The 22,915-nt window shown below is 36.1% G+C and overlaps 2 protein-coding genes across 2 annotated transcripts; both read left to right on the top strand.

The window, feature by feature from the left end:
- The first annotated feature begins 6,086 nt into the window (after window positions 1–6,086).
- On the top strand, window positions 6,087–12,830 carry LOC120628186 (pupal cuticle protein-like). The gene is made up of 2 exons (XM_039896433.1): window positions 6,087–6,202; window positions 11,802–12,830. Exons 1-2 carry the CDS (start codon window positions 6,191–6,193, stop codon window positions 12,570–12,572), a joined length of 783 nt encoding a protein of 260 aa, XP_039752367.1. The 5' UTR covers window positions 6,087–6,190; the 3' UTR covers window positions 12,573–12,830.
- A 1,058-nt stretch (window positions 12,831–13,888) lies between these two features.
- On the top strand, window positions 13,889–22,901 carry LOC120628353 (pickpocket protein 28-like). Its single transcript, XM_039896677.1, has 14 exons — window positions 13,889–13,945; window positions 14,095–14,172; window positions 15,021–15,145; window positions 15,869–16,075; window positions 16,894–17,014; window positions 17,803–17,951; window positions 18,481–18,593; window positions 19,344–19,432; window positions 19,515–19,699; window positions 19,963–20,048; window positions 20,126–20,200; window positions 21,198–21,348; window positions 22,217–22,308; window positions 22,768–22,901. The coding sequence occupies exons 1-14, from the start codon at window positions 13,889–13,891 to the stop codon at window positions 22,899–22,901; spliced, it is 1,662 nt and encodes a 553-aa protein (XP_039752611.1).
- Window positions 22,902–22,915: the final 14 nt, after the last annotated feature.

Below are 22,915 nucleotides of genomic sequence, written 5' to 3'. Positions count from 1 at the left end.
TTTTCTTATACCAATTATTTTCTTTTTCTTTAACCTTTTACCTACAAACTATTTTTACCTCTATTATATAATTTTAACCGATAAACTCTGAAAACTTCTGAACCGCTAGAAAGTTACTTTAGCAATTACATGGGCTATAGCTATATATTTCACCCGGGCGGCTTGATGAGTATCCAATAAAACGAGAAGAGATTTTTTTATATATATATATATATTATATGTATTTAAGCTATTATATATATATATATATATATATATATATATTAGCTTAAATACAAAAGCTTTTATATACAAACAATTTTCAGATTTTAATGAGAGTTATTAATGTGTTGTAATACATATTTTCTACCGGTTAGCGCACACAATCCATTTATCATTAGATTAACGCCTAATGAAGCCCATTGGATTAAGGAGGTGTGCCTGCATTGGGACAAAAGTGTATAAAATGGCCGGGTGCCCAGACCACTCCTATTGGAAACATTATTTTTGCATTAGATAATCCGATTAGAAAAGTTATGTAACAACATGCTTGACCCAAGGTACTTAACGCGAGTTAATTCGCGAAGGCAAATTTAATAAAAACATATTATTAAATATCCCCATATAATCCAACAAACTTCAAACTAATGGCCAGTTTCAATTCGGAAAATTACCCATTCTCAAATTTATCTCAAAACGAAGTAAACTAAATCCGGCCCACTACAGGGCACGGGTATTCTGCCACATTGAGAAAGGGTTCAGTCTGGGCTGTAGCCAACCACGCTGGCCCAGTGCGGACTCCACACACCTTTGAGAACATTATGGAGTTCTCTCAGACATGCATGTTTCCTCACAATGTTTTCCTTCACCGTTTGAAAGAAAACACCGTGAGGAAAAGTCATCGTAAGTGATATTTTAATTATTTTTTTTTATCGACGAGCGCTTGACTGCAATCACTCGCTTACCTGATGGTAAGCGATGATGCAGCCTAAGGTGGAGCGCGCTTGCCTAGAAGATGCCTATTCACTCTTGATTTGAAGGTACTTGATTTGATTGTAGGAACTGGTGAAAATGGAAGCTGGAAGAGCATTCCAGATCCTAGCGGTGCGGATCAGAAACGAGGATGCGAAGCGCGTCGTACGCGTCCGCGGTATATCGACCACGTAGGGATGCAGATCGTTACGGTGCCTCGCGGTTCGATGGGGAACTAGATCAAATAGTTCTTGGGCACACTCTCCGAAATAGGTATATCCTATAGAATACCGAAAGGCAGGCAACCTTGCGACGATGTTACAAACGCTTAAGTTTTTTATTGGCTAGGTCACCGATGAACCTTCTAGCACGGTAATCCACCGAATCCAGGACATCAAGCTGATACTTGGCAGAGCCATCCCATCGAACTTGAGCTTGGTACAAAGTGAGAAGCTGTTCAGGCGTGAAGTAGGTACCGCTTGACCTTATTGAGAATGCCAAGTTTCTAGCCAGCTGTTTTTCCCTGGATTCGATGTATTGTCCGAAAGCTTAAAACACACATAACTTGGAAAATCTAGAGGTGGGATCTGAGATTCGAACTCGTCCCCTCGAAAGTGAAGTCGAAGTCCTACCCATTGGGCTATCACCGCTTATACGTGAAAGTGATTATATAGTCATTATAGAGCCTTGGTGTTAAGATTTCGCCCTTCCCTTTGGGGTGACTGAGTTTGCTCCCCGGCACGTAGCATTTAGGAATGATGTGCGTTCCAAGGAATTAACTTTGACGGTGAAGGAAAACATCGTGAGATAACTTGATTACCACAGAATTCTCCACAATGTTTTCAAAGGTAAGTAAAGGCTACAAATTTAGGCTCTGCCAGTGTTGTAGACTATGCCACTTTCCTTCTGATTCTAAGAGGTAGACGCGAGCCCCGTAATTAGTTGATAATGATGATGACGATGAGTAATTACAAAATACTCTATTATTTTATTTATTTAACTCTTTATTTGTACACCACAATGAAGTTAGGAAAAAAAAACAATAGAAATACAAATAACGAGCGAGAGCGGACAGGTGGTGTAAAATTATTATAAACCTACATTCAAATAGCTAAATACAAATACATAAACAAAATTGCACAAATAAGAAAAATATAATAAATAAATATAAAATAATAAACTAATATATACTCAATCATTCATAAATACTTATATTTATAAGACTTATATGATACTGATTGTTTTCTAAAGTTCAGCTGGATAACTCACTTACAGCTGAATTCAAGTAGCTCAGGGTCGTACTCATATTAGGTTAGTAATGTGATGCGGGCGGTCAAGCGTTCAGCCAACCTGGGTCAGCGCAAGTTTCAAATTCATTTCTAGGTGTATGTATGTGGTTTATAGACATATAACAAGGCCACTAATTTTCAATATTTAAACTTAATTTAATATTAGGAATGGCTTAATTTAATTATAGGTTTCGAAATTAAAAAAACTGAAACTTTTAGTACAGAGAACTTTATTTAAATAACAGTTAACTAGTAATCGTTTGCATAAAAATTTTAACACAAATAAAAGACGCGTTACCACATAAAAAAGGATGTACCTTTGTAATAAAGTATACTTATGCAACAATTATATCATTTTATATCGTTAACAAAAAGTTGTCTGGGAAAATTTAAATAAATCGTTGCGTTTTGTGAGTTGATGCTTATTTAACCCGACAGCCTGGCATTAAAAATAGACAATACCACCACCGTTAAAGGCACAAAGCCTAAAGGAAAACATGTTAGACAGCATATATTTTCCGTAGAATCTGGGCTTCTATTATTTTTATTCTTATTTAAATAACTATATTTCGTTTAAAAAATAAAATAGATACAATAGAAAACCTCACAAAAACACAAGCTTGAGTCACTAAGAGTTTTATTTATAAATAACTAGATGTTGCACACCTTCTTTTCACACTTCGCCAGCTTGTATTAGGCACGGATTTTTACAAACCCGCGGGAACGGTTTGTTTTCCTCGAATAAAACGTAGCTTATGTTACTCTCCGTCCTTGCAACAATGTTTTTTCCAAAATTCAAGTTCATTGCTAACTAAGGGCTTGATTGAAGGACAAACAAACAAGCAATCACACCTTCGCATTAATAATATAGGTAAGTTGTGATGCTGAATTGCTCAATTTGTAACTCATATATAATCATTTGTAACATAAGGAATAATTTTTTTCATATATATTTCATTATTATTTTTTTATAGATTTCAGGTAATATATAAATTCACACCGCCAAATGGGTCTAGTGCCACTTATAAGGTATTGTGTATTATATGTTAAAGAATTTTGCAGTACCTACCAACACAGAGTTGGCAAAATGGCGGTGCCATCCCCTGTGCCTCGGAAAAAACGGTTAACTGTCGATCCCGGTTATTATCACTTACTTGTGGTAATAGTCGTTAAAGCCCACTAACCCGCATTGGAGCAGCGATGTGGACCTGTGTTCTAAATCCGTCCCTCCTATGAGAAATGAGGTCTGAGAAGGCAGCGGATGATGATAATGATAAATTCATAATAATTTTTTTATATTTCGTATACAAGATGACATAATAACATAGTGGTGTCAAGCGGTGATAGCCTAATGGGTAGGAGTTTGACTTCACTTTCGGGGGTCGAGTTCGAATCCCAGCACGCACCTCTAACTTTTTAAAGTTATGTGCCTTTTAAGTAATTAAATTATCACATGCTTCAAAGGAGAAGGAAAACATCGTGAGGAAACCAGAGTGCCTGAGAGTGCTCCATAATGTTCTCAAAGGTGTTTGGAGTCCACCAATCCGCACTGGGGCAGCGTGGCGGACTACGGCCTTAAACCCTGCCAACTGTGGGACCCGTGCCCTGTAGCGGGCCGGTAATGGGTTGATATGATGATAATAAAATACTTACTTTATTTTGGAAGGAAAATCGAAATTCAATGGAATGCATCTATGCACTATTAGTTAATGTAACAACAAATTTTCGGAAAATTTCTTTTTGCGGCTCTAGGTTGTCTATTACTCAAAGAGGATAAAGTAATAGATTCGTATAGTTGCCATTTGTCAAATATTTATAAAAAAAAGTAAGATGTAATGTAAATGTACCAATAAATACCTTAGATTATTAAATCTTTGATGAATTCATCACACATCGACATTGATCCTAATATTTACTTGACACGAAACCTTTGCGGTTTTGGTGGTTTACTTTGCAATTGACTAACCAATAGGATATAATAATATCTATCTAACTAAAAATCACATATATATGATAATCCATTTAAGTATTATAAGTATCAATAAATAATGAAGTATTCCTTAATGTTGTTACATTAACTAATAGTGCATAGATGCATTTCATTGAATTTCGATTTTCCTTCCAAAATAAAGTAAGTATTTTATTATCATATCAACCCATTACCGGCCCGCTACAGGGCACGGGTCCCACAGTTGGCAGGGTTTAAGGCCGTAGTCCGCCACGCTGCCCCAGTGCGGATTGGTGGACTCCAAACACCTTTGAGAACATTATGGAGCACTCTCAGGCACTCTGGTTTCCTCACGATGTTTTCCTTCACCGTTGATATTTAAATTATTTTAAACGCTATGTACGTTTAAAACAATTTAAATATCATTCAGAAAAGATCATTCAGTTAGAGGTGCATGCTAGGATTCGAACCTGGCCCCCTGACAGTGATGTCGAAGTCCTAACCAATAGGCTGTCGCTGCCCAAATTTAATATTTTTACTATCAACTATTTAAGCATCGGCGCACGAGTGGAAATAATATCCAAGTTATATACATGTAATAATAAACGGGAGTAATCTTCTCCTATTCCCTGTTACCGTGCTTTGGCACGTGAACTAATTAATTTTATATCTGGTCAGGGGACACTATCAGGGGATATAATTTAGGATATTATTTTTAGATTAGATATGATTTTAGGATATAATTCAGCCGTAGAGGCTGTCCATGTTGTGTTAAATATATTCTATTCTATTTTGGTCTCATTACCGGTACAAACTAATAGAGGTAAAAGACCACGCGGCAAGACCTCTAAAGCCTTCCTATTACAGTAGCTATCAAAGGCCGACAGGATGGAAGAATTTAATCAACGAAAGTACTAGAATCCGGACACGACCTTGAACATAACGTCTGTTTTTTACTTGTATTTTACCACTGAACCTATTAGATGAAAGATGCATTTGCCCCGGAAAAGCATCCAGTTAATGCTTCCCTAGAAATTAAAAGAGTAGCCTTTGTAACCTGTGCGAGGCTAAACAATAAAACCAATATGAACGAAATTTAGCATAGAAATAGCTCTCACCCTAGAGACGAGAGGGAAAACTAACCGTTAGTAGTTATTAAAATATACCTACTCCATCTTTCTCTGCATCTTCCCTATCGCTTCCCCACCACCTATTAATATTGAAAACTAACTTTGGTCGTTATATTAAACAAATTAGTAAGAAATCATAAGTTTAACTCTGTACAACAGTATTTTTTCCAAAAGCTAGTTCATTACTTTAGTATTCTATTAATTTTACGTATTTCTGCAGTAACAAATGGTAAGCGATATTTAAAGAATCACTAAAGGACAAGTAGATTCTCATCTCTCTATGGTATTCGGAAGACTCATGTTTACATGAAGTGATTATTCTTAATGTAATGTACATTAAGAATAATCACTTCATGTCAATCACGACTTGCTATTCATAAAATACATCACTTGATAAAACAATCTCTGACGAAATATGAAGCAGCTCCTAAACTACGCGTTAACTTTAAAACAACATATACTCCAAATATTAAATTTGACCGATGCATATTATTATCACCACGGACCAGCTTATCTTTGCCACTATTATTGAAACACTGAATTTTTAAACGAAGTAAGTCCGTATGATCACTCGACTAAACCTCACACAAAATTGAGCCGAAAACTCTGCCATTGAAATTTGTATCTATGATTCGCTATTATCAATGGCATGTCCCAATACTTTCACGTGCAAACTATGGCCACCCCCTCTGCGCAAGCGTCGAAGTATATAAGCACGCTCCCGCCCTCATTTTATTCAGACGCAAGTTGCACTTCGACATAGCGATTCCTGGGGGACACTAGTCTTCCATCAGCGCTATTAAACAAAACTTAATTTTAATTTTTATAAAACTTTTCTTTCTTTCACTTCTGTGCTTTACTTCTTTCTCAAAATGAAATCCATGGTAAGTACTTTTAACTGACTTTCTTCTTAATTGCTCTATTTTCCATTTCTTAAATCAAAGTTAATAAATTGTTGCTTTGTTTTTGATTAATGACTATCAAATGGTCTTTTATAGATCAGTTATGCAAATGTAGAACATTTGAATACAAATGATTAAGTGTGTGCCGGTGATAGTTTAAGGCTTATAACTCAATTTATTGATAAATCTTTTACCAGGCACGTTGTACTTTGTTTTCAAACACAGTTGCTCAATACCTGCAGGATATCTGACCTCCAACTGGCTTGTAACAAGTTTCTAGCCTAATTTTATGTCAGCTGAACAAGCTGTTTCTTACACAACTATAGGCCATAACTTAACAAGTAACAGAAAATTGTTAACAGCGTCAAAGTAAATGTTGGTATAAAAAACACTAATCCAAACTAGAGTAAAACTTTTGTAAAGTAAATCTAAAATGTAAAAAAAAAACAATTAAAAACAACCAAACTTTAGAACTCAAATAATATTAGGCATATTACTTCTAGAATATCAACAAATTTTATCTTTGAAATCAAGAATTATTCAAAATAATGAATATCTCACTGACATATGATATTTATTACCAATACAAATTAAATAATACATCCCTAAATAGGTGCATTGCTGAAATTCCTATTGTAAATAATCAACGTCATATTATTCATTTAGAAAACTAAAAACATTACCGCGCGGTCGGGTAAAAAGATATCAAGACCGTACCCGTGCAACAATGCTGCACGCGACTGGTGGGTCATTGTCAGTAATTTTTTTTACTTCGCGCTCCACTTGGAATTGTTTCCTCATATGCATATAGCACGCTTACAATTAGTTAAACTTTCATATAATTGCTAAAATGTCTTTTACATAAGTTTTTTTTTATAAGTAACAAAGTTAATTGACTGCGTGTCACTCTATTCTTGGCCTTTTGTATATCAATGACTTGCTACAACACCACAAAAAATTGCGTTAAATTGGATTTGTCAAATAAAGTTCGTTGATCTCGGAAATAAAAATTCTACTTCCATTAAAACCTATTCAATAAATCTATTGATTAAAAAAAATATATATTCAAAAAGTTAATATGATCAAATTTTAAAATCGTTTCTATTATTGAAGTTTTGCGCAATAAGAATTATACAAACAAATAGTTCACCGTATTATTTCAAATATTTTTAATTCCAAGGCTTTAAGTGTAGCGAATCAGAGCACAAATAGATCTCGACGCTACCCTATACATTACAATGACATTGAAAGTTTAAGTTGCTGATGCAATAACTTTTAAAAGTAGGTAACTATATCTACATTTTAAAAACATTTTTATATATAGTCATTTCTAATAACACAAAACTCTCAACTAAATTAGAATTATATGTAAAATTAGAGCTCTATTTTGTTGTGAGCTCCTGTAAAAATTGTAAGTTAAATCCGTCTAGAGGTGTGTTAAAATATCTGATTATTAATTATGTTACGTATAAAAATTAGTACGAGACTGAAAACGAAAGACATAATTTAAATTGACTCCTTGCTGATGCAACCGATATCTCAATGACATATTAAGTTATTTGAGCAGTGTCATAGTATAGCTTTAGGAATGTAAAGGAAACAAGTTCATGTTATCCGATATCTCATTGTTACAAGATTATCAAAATATTAAAAGTGTACGTAACAAGTATAGATTTTTAAATAAATGCTATTTCTTCGGATTCTTTGTCACCGCAAAAGTATAAATAAACTATAGGTATACAACCGTACAAAAATGCTATTCAATTGTAAATAAAATAAATAATAATGTAAAGAAAATTTGGCTATCGTCAAAATACCGAAAACGTAATATATAGAAGTACCAAAGTCCTTGTCATGTTTTCACGTTATATATTATCCATGACCGCTCCATGAAAATAGAAATAGAGCAAAGAACTATACTACTATTAGGTAACCGATGACAAAAAATTGTATCGATTTGTCCAAAGGCTCGATCTTTACCTATATAACGCTTTTTGCCAATTCCTATGTTTTTCTCTCTACCGTAAGTACGATTCGTTTACATCACACTTTTCTTACATTAACAGATCATTCTGTAATACTTTTCCAACTTTTGCAGGTGCTTACCCAACCATTTTTTACTCTATTTCTTTTTAATCTGACTGTAATTTATTAAAACTTCATGTAGGTAGATATTTTTGTAGGTGCGGTGCGTAAGGTCACTTTTTTTACTAACAGAATGCAACGAATTAACATCTTTTAATACAATTATCTCTACACCAGATTAGTTGTTTGATCACGAAAGTAGTTTGTTAGTAACATGTTAGTAGTATATTCTCTAAAAGTTTGTAAGTATTTTTTTATTTTTATTTATTTACATTGTAAAAAGACGATTTTTATTAATACATAACTATAACCTAAAATAAACTATTTAAAAACTAAATAAAATCTAAAACGTCCTCGAAACCACCGCAGCGAGGCACAGTTCCTAAGATGCTGGCAGCATTGCCCCTCTGGATGGCCAAACTAATTCGTTGGCCAAGGTAACTAAAAAAAATCGTCTTTTTACATTGTAAGTATTTGTATTAGAATTTTCTTTGTAACTGTAATCAAAAATGTTTTTGTGGTTACAAAAAACACTATTCTTTTTTACTTAGATCCCTAGGGGTTTAACATGTGTTAACTAAACATTCTTACCAAAAGAAATTGGAGACTTACTCCGTTACTAATAAAATTAATATACCTACTCACTTTATTGCCATTGCCATTTAATACCAGGGTTATCGTGAAATCATCGAAAGAAAAAACCTGAGTGCAAGCTTAAAGGCTACGTAAAACTCCCAAATATAGTAAGTTAAACGCAACTGCTATCACCCGGTAACCGTCCAGATCATGCTCCATTTAAGCGTACAATGTCAACTGGTGTTACGGTCACAATCGCCACTCATTCACTACATATCTTAATCGCAAAGCAATAAGGTTGAGGTTCTACACCTGATTTATTCAGCATTCACACATAGTGCATCAATTACTTGCTAGTGTTGTCGATGCATTTTATCGTGGCAAGCGTATCGAATATATAATGAGACAAATTGCTCTAGAACTACTTTATTTGCCTGTGCAACTTTGCGATGCACTGTCTTTACCAAATCACCTTTTAATTTGCATCTTTAAGCGTGTTACAGTCAATCATGTATTAATCTGTATAATCTTATAAATATTTTTCATTTAAGACGGCTATATAAGATATGAATCCTTCTTGTACTTATAGTTTTCATACTATATACTTATACAAACTTTACTATTTCGTTGTTTTTCTTCATTTCTTTCTTGGGACCTCTATTGTTTTGTCTATGATCCCTATAATTATGCATCGAAGGCAAACCTACCGGATGGCGTCCACGCTTGTCGCTCGCCTCGCCACTCACTGGCTTTTTGTCTGCATTCCATCGCACGCTGATTTAGAAGGGCATGCCTACGCCAACCAGCAATATCGATATTCTGATTATATCTTATTATGAACGCCCACCTCTATTTAACAAAGAATTAGACCTTAACGTTGCACCCGAACATTCGTTATTTTTTTATGTCGATGAGGACGCGTTTTTCCAAAATGTATGACTCTTTTTTTTCTTCAAACTATAATTTTATGGTAGGCCTGGCCTATTAATTCATGTAAAATTGTGTAGGTTGCAAGAGCTAAGCAGGGAAAAAAATGAAAACAAATGTCAAGTTTATATGCGAGAGAAACCAGTCACTATGTGACGGTAGGCAGGTACGGAAGAATGGCTTCCTGCTTCATGACCTTCGGATAGCCTTCAAACCTTGGCGCCATTCACTTGGTAGTGCCTTACTTTTATCGGTCGTAAATTATATCGACGAGAGCTGGCTGACGCTTTGTTCTTGTACTTACTAATTAATCTACAATACATATTCCTAATAGCCTTTTTTATCATTTTTATATTAAGTCAAAGTAATTACAAAATGTTACCTTTTATTAATTTGAAATAAACAATGAAAGATTTTGTTCGAAAAGCACAAATGTAAAAGACACGTCCTTCATCGCAAGCTTTGCCATGGCTGTTGATGACACTATTTGTGCCCATATGTAAAAAATAGCTTATTTCAACAAAGTGTTACTTTCATTCAAAATAGAATATTCCAATTTTCCCCAAACACAAACGGACGTACCTAATACATGCCAAGGTCAACGCAAGAACATAAGATTTTATCACAAATTTTGAAATATCAAGCCAAGTGCTCGTATACCTTTTTACTTTAGAAATCGAGATTACTCACGACATTTAACTTTTTTAGTACTACTAGTCTTTGACTACGACTTCTTTCGCGTATTTATCTATCTCTATGCAAAAAACCACAAGCCGTCACGTGGCTCTGATGATGCTTAAAATGAGGGTAATATAACAGACTTCTATCTCTTCTTTGTTAAGTTTCAGATATTTCTATATAAATTTGTAAACTTAATGTTTTTCGACATTGATTTATTAACCGATATGATGTCTAAATTCATAATTAGATTATAATATCGGGCCAGGTGATCGAACACGACCACAAACCTAAGCCCTGACATCATTACGTGATTTTGTACTTAGGTCGTGGCACATACCTTAATAAACACAAAATTACTTTATAAATTTCCAACAAAATTATGCGCTCTCATTATTGTGTGGCACACAGTCATAGGCGTAGCCAGGGGGGGGCAGGGGTGGACAGCTACCCCTGCCTGGAAATCTCGAATAAATTGTATGAACTCGCTTAATCACTAGTCAGAGTGGAACCGGGCCTATGTGCTAACTTTTGAAGAAACCGCGCAGTAGGATACAAGTACAACGAAAGTAACACCTACCTACGAATGTAAATAAGTCAATAAATGTAGTAAAACAGTAATTTAAAGGTAAGGTTTCTCAAAATCCTTAGAAGCTTATCAGCTTTAAAATGTTCCTTTGGTTACATAGCAGATTGAATTTTTAATAGGTCAATACCATATTAATTACTAGATATTATGTCCATTACCTTTTAATTCCTTCTTGGGCTTCTCATAGCAAGTTTTTCGTACTTACGAACTTTTCTTAATATTCATTAAGATTCTGACCACAAACAGAAATAGGTTCGTACAACATTATTTAGTAATGTTGTACGATTGTTGTAAATAGCTCAATAAAATATCCAATTAAAATCACTTATATATCACCAATAATATTAAATGGAATAAAAGTTTAAATAGTAAACGTTTTTACACCAGCTGCCTTAAAAGCTTAACATTTTCAGGGTTAGTGAGGTTTGTTAATAGTTGCACGTACTGTTTAATTCGAGTTAGTCGCTAATTGACTTGCCTGTTAATCAAATGAAAAACTTTAAAAGTAGGTACATTTGTAGACTCTAAATGTCGATGTTCATTTAATGAATTATAATTATATAGCGGTTCAAAAAAAGAAAATTCCTTTCTTCAAGACTAGCACCTAACGTACAAGCCTATAAGGTTGTCCGTACCTTGTGCGACGTGCATCAATTTCTTCCTAACTGCCCCTAAAACTTTTCAACAACTTGAGAAATGTAATTTAAAAATTCTGTTTGTTCGCAGATCGTCGTAGCTTGTTTAGCGCTGGCGTACGGAGCACATGCTTCCGGATGGGTTGGCCCACCCGCCAACATCGCTCTGTCTCAAGATGGTCGCAACATTCTGGACACACCCGAAGTAGCGCAAGCGCGGGCCGCCCACCTCAATGCTCTTCAGCAAGCCGGACAAAACAACCCTAACCCACAAGACGATGGTTCATACAACCCCGCTTGGAACAACGAGGAATACTGGCAACGCGCTGACAACAAATGGAACGGTGCTCCCGCTAACCAATGGAACGCTGGCAACCAATGGAATGCCGCTCCCGCCGCCCCCGCATGGAACGCCGCTGGTCACGCACCCGCGCCCGTAGCCGAGACCCCAGAAGTAGCGCAAGCCCGCGCTGCCCACCTCGCCGCTCTCTCCTCTGCCAACTCCGGTCACGGCAACAACCAATGGAACTCTGGTAACAACGGTCAATGGAACGCTGCTAACGACAACGGTCAATGGAACTCCGGAAACGACAACGGTCAATGGAACGCCGGAAACGACGATGGCCAATGGCGCTCAGGAAACGAAGGTCAATGGAACGGTAACCAGCAAAGCCAATGGAACGGTGCCCAACAGAACCAGTGGAACGGCGCTCCTTCCTGGCAAGGACCCCCTGCTCAAATCAGACTGGCCCAGAACGGTGCTGGTATCCTCGACACCCCTGAGGTAGCTGCCGCGCGCGCTGCTCACTTAGCGGCTCACGCACAAGTCGGTGCCCCCGCCCACCCCCAGCAACGCTGGTGAATACTTCCTCTTCTTTTTCCGGGTATGCTGGACTCCTCTTGCGTGTCACTCGCGCTCTCGAAGAACGCGAGCAGGTGACACCCCAGAGATACGTCGAGAAGCCCTCTTCTCCTTCGATCTCCTCCTCCTTCATTTAGTTTATCAAAGTGCTAGTGCGTCAGACTCTTACTTCCCTGTGGCTTTTTGTTACTTTTCTAAGAAATTTCTATCTATTATACGAACTTTTGTACATAATAAATAATTATATGTATGCGTAAACGAATTATATTAAACAATACAAACACATAAATAAAAGTTTTTCTCTTGTAACACTACAATCTTCATTCAAGAAACTTGGTTCAAAATAAAAAAAAGGGAATCTTAATTCTGCTCTATATCTTAATGCATTATTAAGTTTTAATTATGAAGGATCTAATAAAGGTTAAGTATTTCCGTTTAAATGTTGAAAAGATCTGATGAAAATTTTCAAGAATAAAGGGAAAACTCTTCAAGATATTTGTTACACGTAAACTATTAGCTAACTCTTTAATAAATGGTAGAGTTTTAACCATGCAATATAGCAAACGACATAACCTCATAATAACGCATATTTATACAAAAAACAAGAATTAAAATTAGTAAAAAATATTGAAGTTTTACATACATACTTAGATAACCTATATAAATTATTAACTAACCGAACCTATTTAAATTATTTAGAACTTAAGGCGATGTGTGTATTGCAATATATTTATTTATATAAAGACGAACACGAAGTAAATAAAAAATATCACTTTAAGATGGCACGACACAATTTTTTTATAAAAAAGTTTTATGTTAGTGCCGAATAAAAAGTCATTGCTGCCTAATCGATAATGCGATAATTAGCGTGATGTGGAACTGCGATGTAAATATTCGATAACACGACATGCAGTATTGGAAATTATATGGAAATAAGTAAAGTCAATAACATAACTGTATGTTTTGCTATATAATAAGCTGGGTTAAGGAAAATTAAGGTTTACTTTAATCGTTGTTCATTATGTTTGTTGTACAAACTGCTAAATGCACCATTCATTATGCGGATGAGGTCAAAACGACAAATAACTGTAAAATGTGTAATTTGACCATCGAAAGTAAATTGAGGCGGAACAAGGTCGATTTGTCATGTCCCCTACCCAGCCAATTGACCACAAACATTGACAATTTGAAATTACGTTAACTCACAGAAATTCCACGGGTTTTGTTCAGTAGACACCAGCTTTTCGGCGAACCTACCACCTACATAAGTATTGTACTTGAAATTAAGTTCTATACATATTTGAAAAATTAGAAGCATGAATAAAAAATATAAAACTAAGAAGAAGAAAGTGGCACCTGCGAATTTAGAGCAGGTAGGTAAAAACTTAAAAAGTCACATTTCAAATCACAAAGATATCGGTAAAGAGCAAAAAATATTAAACAACACCAGAATGTGCTTGATTGTAAGGAATGTGATTAATGGAACGGCGATTAATTGAATTAATAAATGTTTCTCATTTAGCAAAACTACTGGGCTCAATCAACGTACCCGTGGTACGACTGGAATACAAACAAACCGACAAGCCGCAGTAAAAGCGAGGTCAGTAAGTTATTAAACGGAATGCTTTTAATCAAACTAAGCCTTCATTAGAAACAAAGTCGTCAAGTTCCAGTAAAAGAGATTAAAATACTATTTGGATCACGTAATGCTTTAGTGCATGTTCATTGCTCAGCTGATGATGAAGGATCATCTCATAATACTGAATTAGTAAAAATGGCAAGTTGGTATACCTATTTATTCTTTCTTTTACATGAAATCAGCACTTGTAAAAGTTATTGGCTGTTATATAACTATCGTCATCATAATATCAACACATTACCGGCCCACTACAGGGCACGGGTCCCCTCCCACAATGAGAATGATTTAGGCCGTAGTCCACCACGCTGGCCCAGTGCGGAATACATCTATACCTTGAAGTTTTTCAAAATAGTTGTACGAAGAGCTTTTTGGAACAGAGCTCGTCCGGGAAAGTACCTACTATCGTAATTATTTCTGTCCCCGTTGCCGGTGAAATTACGGGTACAAGAGGCTTAACCTCAGGTTGATGGACACAGGACAGCACTCTATAGGACTTGTTCCTACACACACACATGCAAACGAAGTGTTGCTCTGTTTATAGACGAGGCTATTTCACTAACCAACTGCATATTGCGCCAATGATTACAAAAAAAAAAGTTAACCTTGACGTCCCTAACATAAAGATTATAATACTGTAGCCAAACGACCATCATAAAACTGCTTTAAGTGATTATAGTAACCAACTTGTTTGATTCATATATATATAATATGACAAATTCTAAGATATTATCAAATGAGACACAACACTTGCTTAGGTACTTGCCTGCCTATATTTAACTTGGCTGCCGTATGACCCTTAAGTTTTTTAGGAAAGGCCGTTTCGACAAATACCGTTTTTCCAATCATTTCGCCGTGATCTTAGGGAGTACTTGCTGACCTCGACTCTACATGGTCTTCGCTACGTCGGAGAAAAAAGGTTAACATGGTTTGAACGGTAAGGCGATATCATTAATCAATAAGTAGACCCATGTATGTTTTCTTTACTCGTATGTCCGTTTACACTAAAGCTAGGCATCGCATGCCTGAAGACTTTGATCTCTTAGGTGATAACTGGTGAACGATTGATGCATGCCTAGTAATCTCCTTAGCTTAGGAGTTACTTGGTCAGGCATTGCCTTGTTTGTCATTGGTGTCAAAACGGGCAGTAAACTCTTTTATCATGACTTTCAGCTTATTAATATCCCACTGCTGGGCACAGCTACCTATCTCATGGAGGGAGGGATGAAGTGTTTAGCTATATCGCCCTCAATTAATGAGCTTTGGCGGGCTTTAGCGATGCACAAGTGAAAAAACAATAACACTCTTTAGGCATTATTTATACATGGGACACTGTTTTCTTATGAAGTAGATAAAAGTAATAGTAGTGAAAAATATATAAATTTCATATTTAAAAACTGTAGGTACTTGTAAAGTACTTTCATTTAATATCCATATTGAGGTAGTTGTTTGGTATTGAGAATCGGTTCAGCCGTTCAGGTTTTTTGGCTGGCATTGTTTCATAGTTAATTAATCTGTGTCACCTTCGTTATTTTAAATTTTTAGGCGAAATACGTCGCCTAAAATATATCTTATATTAAATAATGGCCCGACCCGAAAATCGAAGCCAGGACCTCCTATAACTACTACTATCATAACTATGTACTAATGGAATTTTCAGATTTTTTTGGCTGGCTGCTTTCGGTAGCTCATTAATCTGCGCCGCCTTCTTTATTTTAAACGTATATGCAAAATGGCGTATGTCGCCAATGATTGTCAGCATCAACCCCGAGAATATGCCATTAAACCAACTACCTTTTCCTGCGATCACCATATGTAATGTTAATCAAGCGAAAAAATCTGTTGCAGAACGAATAAAAAGATCAGGGTAACATGAACTTATTTATCAATAATTATTTAATTTATTGACTTAATAGCAGTATATCTTTCAATATAGCGAGTACCGTTTATTATTTTATCTAAAAATTATCACATTATATTTCAAGCTTCCCTATACAAAACGTCAAATTTTTTTTTAGCTGTTAGACCGTGCATAAACAAAATGATAAATCCCGCGGCGTATTCAGATTTCCGGGATGAAAAGTATCTATCCTACATAGTGGATCCAAACTATATACATTCCAAACAACATCAATATCGGTGCCTTGATTAAACCGAACCTATGTTCCTATACTGAGTATAACAAACCCAACCCAACCTTAGCAAACAATCATTTACCTACAACATCTACATTTTTCAAAATCTCTACCCGCTTAGTTATTTATTTCACTTTTACATACTGGTGCCGACAGCCGATTCTAATCTTACCCAAATCTCTGAGCTAAATTAATTGGGTTTTAAATAGTGATATCCTTTTTACGATACAGAATTGACACCCCTGAGTGCTGGCTAATATAACAGGATTATCCTGTTTTTTTTATTCAGAAGAATATAAAATCTTAAACGCTTAAAGCATAAACTTATTAATTTCTTTGATATACTTAATCATCCGACATAATTAGCATTACTCAATTTAGAGCGGGATAAAAATGGATAATCTTACAAAATTAAAGACAAATCTGTTGTATAAGTTATAACCAATTGTAATCAATGGCCAAATCTATTGATAAGTTAAGATAACTTTAATCTTAATAATCTCCTTCGCACAGAATTCTAAAAATGTAATGTCGGTAATTTATTTTGAAGGGATTCTATTGACAAAAAATTATTGGAAAGCTTGTGTTCAACTCAAACTGATGCAGATATTTTCGAGGACGAGATCGCTGAAAGTGCTAACTGGGACTACACACGCTCTTTTCTCATAAATGTAAGTGTGGCATAACTAAAGCGAACTCTATCTTCCCGTTATAACTAATGATTTAAACTCAAAACCCTGCTTGATGGAAGCCTCCTAAAAAACTATAAAATTACCGATGAATGATAAAAAAATATGGTGCTTTCTTTACATAGGGGACAAATGCCGCACGACAGCAGCGCGGTTCAGATTCATGCTCCTAAACCCTAAGTTCATTGCAAGGACCAGAAATTAGAAATCTAAGTCGAATTTACGCATACGTACAAACTATTTTCAGCATAATTGCAACAATCCATAAGTCGCAGGATAATCAGGCTAATCAATTATTTACGAAGTGCCAGATATTCAGTTATAATAATTTCAACCGCGGGACACGTTTGCTACCTTGAAGATTATCCTTTCGCCGGGCATCCTGTTTTGGACTATTCAATCCTCAGCTCAAACTCTATTAATGTGTTACTGACAGTTACTGTTGGGCACTGGACTGCTCACTCATATGCTTCAGCAACCATGCTACTTCATTCACACGGGTTGCTTATAATTTATTACCAATAACCAACACGGCTTAAAGTGATCCGCGATACGTGCAACACGAATTACCTAACTCTGGACTTGCACAGAGAATTTCTCCAATAACTACATAACAATTTTCGAACCACAATCAAACTCAATGCCAATGCATGTTTGCCAATGGAAAACCCCGTGATCCGTTAGCAAACATGCACCACTACTACTCGATAAATAAGGCAATTGAGCTATCTAATAAGTAATATTTTTATTGTAAATGCAGAGTATTCTAGGTAACGCAACCTTGCAACGAGATGCTCTCTCTTTGTATCTGGAATTCTGTGCAAATGAGTTGCCAAGATTTGTTCAATGCACAACTCACGGACGAGGGACTTTGTTGTACCTTCAATGTAGTCCATCGAGAGAAAATGTTCCGAAATCCGTAAGTTATGACTTTATCATATCAAACATTTTGGCTGGTGGGAGGCTTTGGCCGTGAATTGTTACCACCCTGTTACCAATTAGGAGTATGGGTTTAATCTTACTACCGTATCCCTAACAGGGGCAACGCATTGTTGAGATCTTAGACTGCATCATTACGTACCACCTGGTTAAAATGCAATCAAGGGCTATTTTTATAGGAATAAAATGAAATAAAAGAACTAGCGGTTCTTCGCGCCTTTGGCTTTCTGTCCTTCCTTAAAAGTACCTATTCTTTATCCTTCGATACGAAACAAGTTAGCTCCACACAAAAATTCGTCTAGATCAGTTGTTATACCGTGCATGATAATAAAGATAATTGTTTAAATACCACGGATATGCTATTACGGGATAGGGACTTGCAGTATATTCTGACATCGAAACAAATTACAAATTAACAGACAAAACAAAACATAATCTTATTAAGTAGTAGGTAAATACAAATGTCTATAAATTTCAACTAACCTTTTTTTGATTAATTCTGTTTACAGAAAAGCACTGAATGACTTGAACTTCACATTTCCGTTACCAACAGTTGACTGGACTCCTGAAAGTGGCTACCCTACTGACGCGCCAGACGATGGATTCCCCTGGAAACCTAAGGGTCTCAAGAAACGCAACTTAATAATTTAATCACTTTTTCTTCCCCCTTTTTTGCATAAGTAGAAAAACGACAGATTACTAGGCCACTAATTTTCATCCTCATCTTCATATGAACCTATTACCGGCCTACTACAGGGCACGGGTGTCCTTCCACAATCAGAAGAGTCCACAATGAGTCAGCAGTAGTCCACGCTGGCCCTGTGCAGATTGGTGGACTCGACATACCTTTGGGAACATTATGAAAAACTCTTAGGCATACAGGCTTCCTCACGATGTTATCCTTCACCGTAGAAGCAGGTGACAATTATTTGCTTAATCCGGAAAAGTTAGGGGTGTGTGCCAGTGATAGAACTCTAATTCTGAGAGGAGATCCGTGCTCTGTAGTGGGCTGGTAATGAGTTGACTCTTTAGACTGATTAAAAATATGAACTTTCAAATTGATAAAATAATTTGAGACTTTTATCTTTACATAATGAACTTACCCTGCTGAGAAACTGGATTGAAAAATGCAAATAAGTTAATTGCATTTCATGATTACGTAAAATAAATGTTGAGAAATGTATTGACTATTTTGCAATTTTAAAATAATTTATTGCAATAGTACACAATTTGTGATAAGAAACAGGGCCCAAATAGAGCACCTAAAGTTTAAATTAAGTAATAGAACGAATAATTGAATACGGATACGACAAGAAGATTGAAAAGAAATTCCAAAAATGTTTTAAACAAAATTATTTTCTCATGTGGACAGGAATTGGTACCGACCATGGCTTAACTTTAGTTTTAGACGCAAACCTGGAGGAATATTACTGTGCCTCAACAAAAAGCACTGGATTCAAGGTTTTTTTTCGAATTATAATTTTGTTGATTTAAAATTCAAAACATACGTGATACACCTACGACAGAGGGTAATTGTTTTTAGATTCTTCTACACAATCCGACAGAAACGCCAAATATAGCTAAACTAGGGGAAGTGTATGGACCAGGAATGGAAGCCCGCGTGGCCATACAGCCGAGAATCCTCGATGCTCAACCATCTCTTAGATATATTGACGTCAATAAGAGGCTTTGCCTTTTCTCAAGCGAAAAGGACTTAGTGTTCTATAGGTAAGTAGAGAAATGTCTTATCAACAACAGAGGATTTAAAAAATTCTACAAGAAATAACCTTGTAGAAAATATTTTACTGTCTACCTAATTACGATCTAGAAGCATTAGGATCCACTGTATCCAAGCCTGTTCGCCCTGCTTATTAGCTTATAGGACTGCCTACTCTTCATAATAATACTTAGATAGGTACCTACCTAAATACTTCAATAATTTCTTCTTATGTGCCGACTCAATTAACTAAACCTACCTTTATTTTTGACAGGACATACACATTAAGAAATTGTGAGATGGAGTGTGAATCACGCAACGTGCTAGACATTTGCAAATGTGTTCTTTATTATATGCCTAGTAAGTGGGTAGACTCATATTTAAGTCAATTTTATAATTTTCCTAAAAATACATTGCTAAAATAATGATTTTTGCAGAGAATAAAACCACAAGAGTCTGTGGGAAGGCAGACGCGAAATGTTATAGCAATTTAAAAAATTATGTACCCCAAGGTAAGTTTTACCATCACATCCAGTATGTAGGTAGGTACTTACCATCTCAACCTTCTTACAATAGAATCCAACCAGGGTCTCATCTGACAGATGCTGACCGCGATGTTGAAACAGACTGCTCACTTTTCCCATAATATAGGTATGGTTCTCATTTTCTCTATCAATAAGAACACCGCAGGTGTCGATCAGTACTAATTCTGCTCTTTTTTCCATAGTATACCCTTACGAGTCAGGCCACCCGTCCGCTTGTGTTTCTTACTTACTTCCGTCGCATAATGTCGCAATACTTTAATATTGTTTTGACCATTCCTAGCATTGACTGAAGAAGCCCCTTCGACGATATAATCTTGTTACAATAAAAAAGCATACCATAAATAAAAACCTCTAGAACTATTTGTAAGACATATTGATTTAATACTCGCGAAATAAGAAGTCCAAACTAGTTTGTACATAGGGCGGTTCGCGCAGGTAGATATGCCCTCGGCCTCATTTATTAGAGATTAGTAACTTTAACTGCTGACACAAAACTTGACAATTTCATACGCGATCATAATAATATTATGATCTCCGCATCCAGTACATTAAATCAGTGTCCGTATCATATATTATTCGATATCGTCTGTCCACATCGTTGGGGGTCGACCAACGCTACATTTACCGGTGTGGAGTCGCCATTCCAGCACCTTGGGACAATTCGATATCAAACGATTATTTGGGAGCCGCTGGAAATAAATGGCTTAGGACCGTGGATTTTGGAACCTATGTTCAGCAGTGGAACCGGTGATCGTTATGGTCATATTACCTAAGTATACAGATATAAAGTGTCCAATGAGATACGTCCAATGAGATAGGTACACTTGATACGGCACGACGAACGATATATGGGAATAGAATATGACAAATGGAACGTGTGTACCTACGCGTCTTAAGGTACTCGCTAATCATACCACGTTTTCCATATACCTATCTAATTATATGTACCAAACTTTTTTGACAGGTCTTGAAAGAGGTTGCGACGAATGTTTACCTGCGTGCACGGAGATATCTTACTCGGAACGACCTAGTGGAGCGCCACTGAACAAAGCACTTGTTGACCGCTATACGAAGAGTATTAGCTTTGCCCAGAATAGGTCCGCGGAATATTTTGCGTAAGTTGGGCAAAGGTAAAACTTAGTGAGAAAGTGTTACCTTTCCCCTATACCCTGGAGAGCACATTAGATCACGTTTCTGATTGTTAGTTACTAAAAGAGCGTCAACCCCCATTGCAGCAGCGTGGAATCAAAGTTTCAAATCAATCTCTACTATAAGAGATTTTACCTGTTTGGCAAACTTGGTCATTCATAGGGATTATCCGTATCCGTCCCTCTTTTCTGTGCCCTCAGGCACAGATAGGAATAAAAATGCGATCTGTCCAACTGCTCGAGACGAGGGAACAGATCAAACAGCACGGGGATCCCCAGAAAAAAAATAGTTTTTCCTTAATGGGATATTTATATGGATGAAGTGACCTAAGAGTTCCTTACCTAAGCCTCCAAATCACTTTGGTCCAAGCTCTATATACTTACCTACCCATTGTGGTAGCCTAGTGGTCTGTGCTTCGGTCTTCCTTTGGGGGGACCGAGTTTGATCGCCAGAACCAGGAGTTACGTATGCTCGTTATTAATTTAGCCAATGGTTTGATGATAATCTTGATGACTACGTGCCCATTTGTCTCTACATGGCTACCCGCAAACGGTCAATATTATTATCAATACGCAGAATAAGTATTGTCCATAATATTGAAGTGTGTGTGGGCAGCGTAAGAAAAATTGGTCTGTATTTCTTTAGTTTGAGTAACTGATGATTTTAAAAGTAAATCACTGCATAATTAATAATTCTACAAAGGTTTCATGTAGTTCATGCATAACTCTTCCGTGATAGTATTAATGACCGCCGGTATAATGTGACTAATTTTAAAATGAAGGTAAAGATAACCACAGTAGACCTAAATAATGTAAATAGATTATTTTATTTCAGAGACAACATGTTAATAGTACATTTCTATTTTGAAGATAACTCATTTATGAGATTCACAAAAGGTGAAATCTTTGGCCTCACAGAATTTCTATGTAAGTATCATGTTTCATCTACGCGTATTTCATTTCTCTCTAAGTGAAATGAAATACGCGCAGATGAAAGATTTAAATATATATTACTAGCAGACCCTCACGTTTATTCGTCAACGTTTGAGTCAACCTTCAAATTTGGACTTTTTTTAAAAACCTGAACAATTCCGCCATACATCATTTTGGCGTAAATTTAAGCGTTTACGCATCGCATCTATTATTCACGATCGATTTCTTATATTTCTTTCTTATACCTATAGCCTTCCTCGTTAAATGTACTATCAAACAAATGATCCATGATGATTCGTACTCGAACTGGAGATTTGCGCGTTCGACCAAACTCTTCAGCTTTATTATATTAATTATAGATAGCGAAATACCCCAACTGAGCAAGCACCCGAATTATGCATCCCTCTAAAAAGTATTTAGATACTAAATAATTTTTAAATATTTTTTTTACAGCAAACACTGGTGGCTTGCTCGGACTCTGCATGGGTTTTAGCATGATGAGTGCAGTGGAACTATTGTACTACTTGACTCTGCGAGCTCTATGTGTTGCCAGACAAAGAAAAACGGTCCAACCTTTCATTAGATAGATAAAATTAAAAAA

This window comes from Pararge aegeria, chromosome 12 (genome assembly GCF_905163445.1).
Source record: "Pararge aegeria chromosome 12, ilParAegt1.1, whole genome shotgun sequence".
NCBI lineage: Eukaryota > Metazoa > Arthropoda > Insecta > Lepidoptera > Nymphalidae > Pararge > Pararge aegeria.
This window is presented reverse-complemented; position numbering and strand designations above follow the sequence as displayed.

Coding starts and splice junctions, on each gene's coding strand:
- LOC120628353 (XM_039896677.1), top strand. CDS start 13,889: ATGAATAAAAAATATAAAACTAAGAAGAAGAAAGTGGCACCTGCGAAT. Junction 13,946..14,094: donor CACCTGCGAATTTAGAGCAG/GTAGGTAAAAAC, acceptor TTTCTCATTTAG/CAAAACTACTGGGCTCAATC. Junction 16,076..16,893: donor GAACGAATAAAAAGATCAGG/GTAACATGAACT, acceptor TTTATTTTGAAG/GGATTCTATTGACAAAAAAT.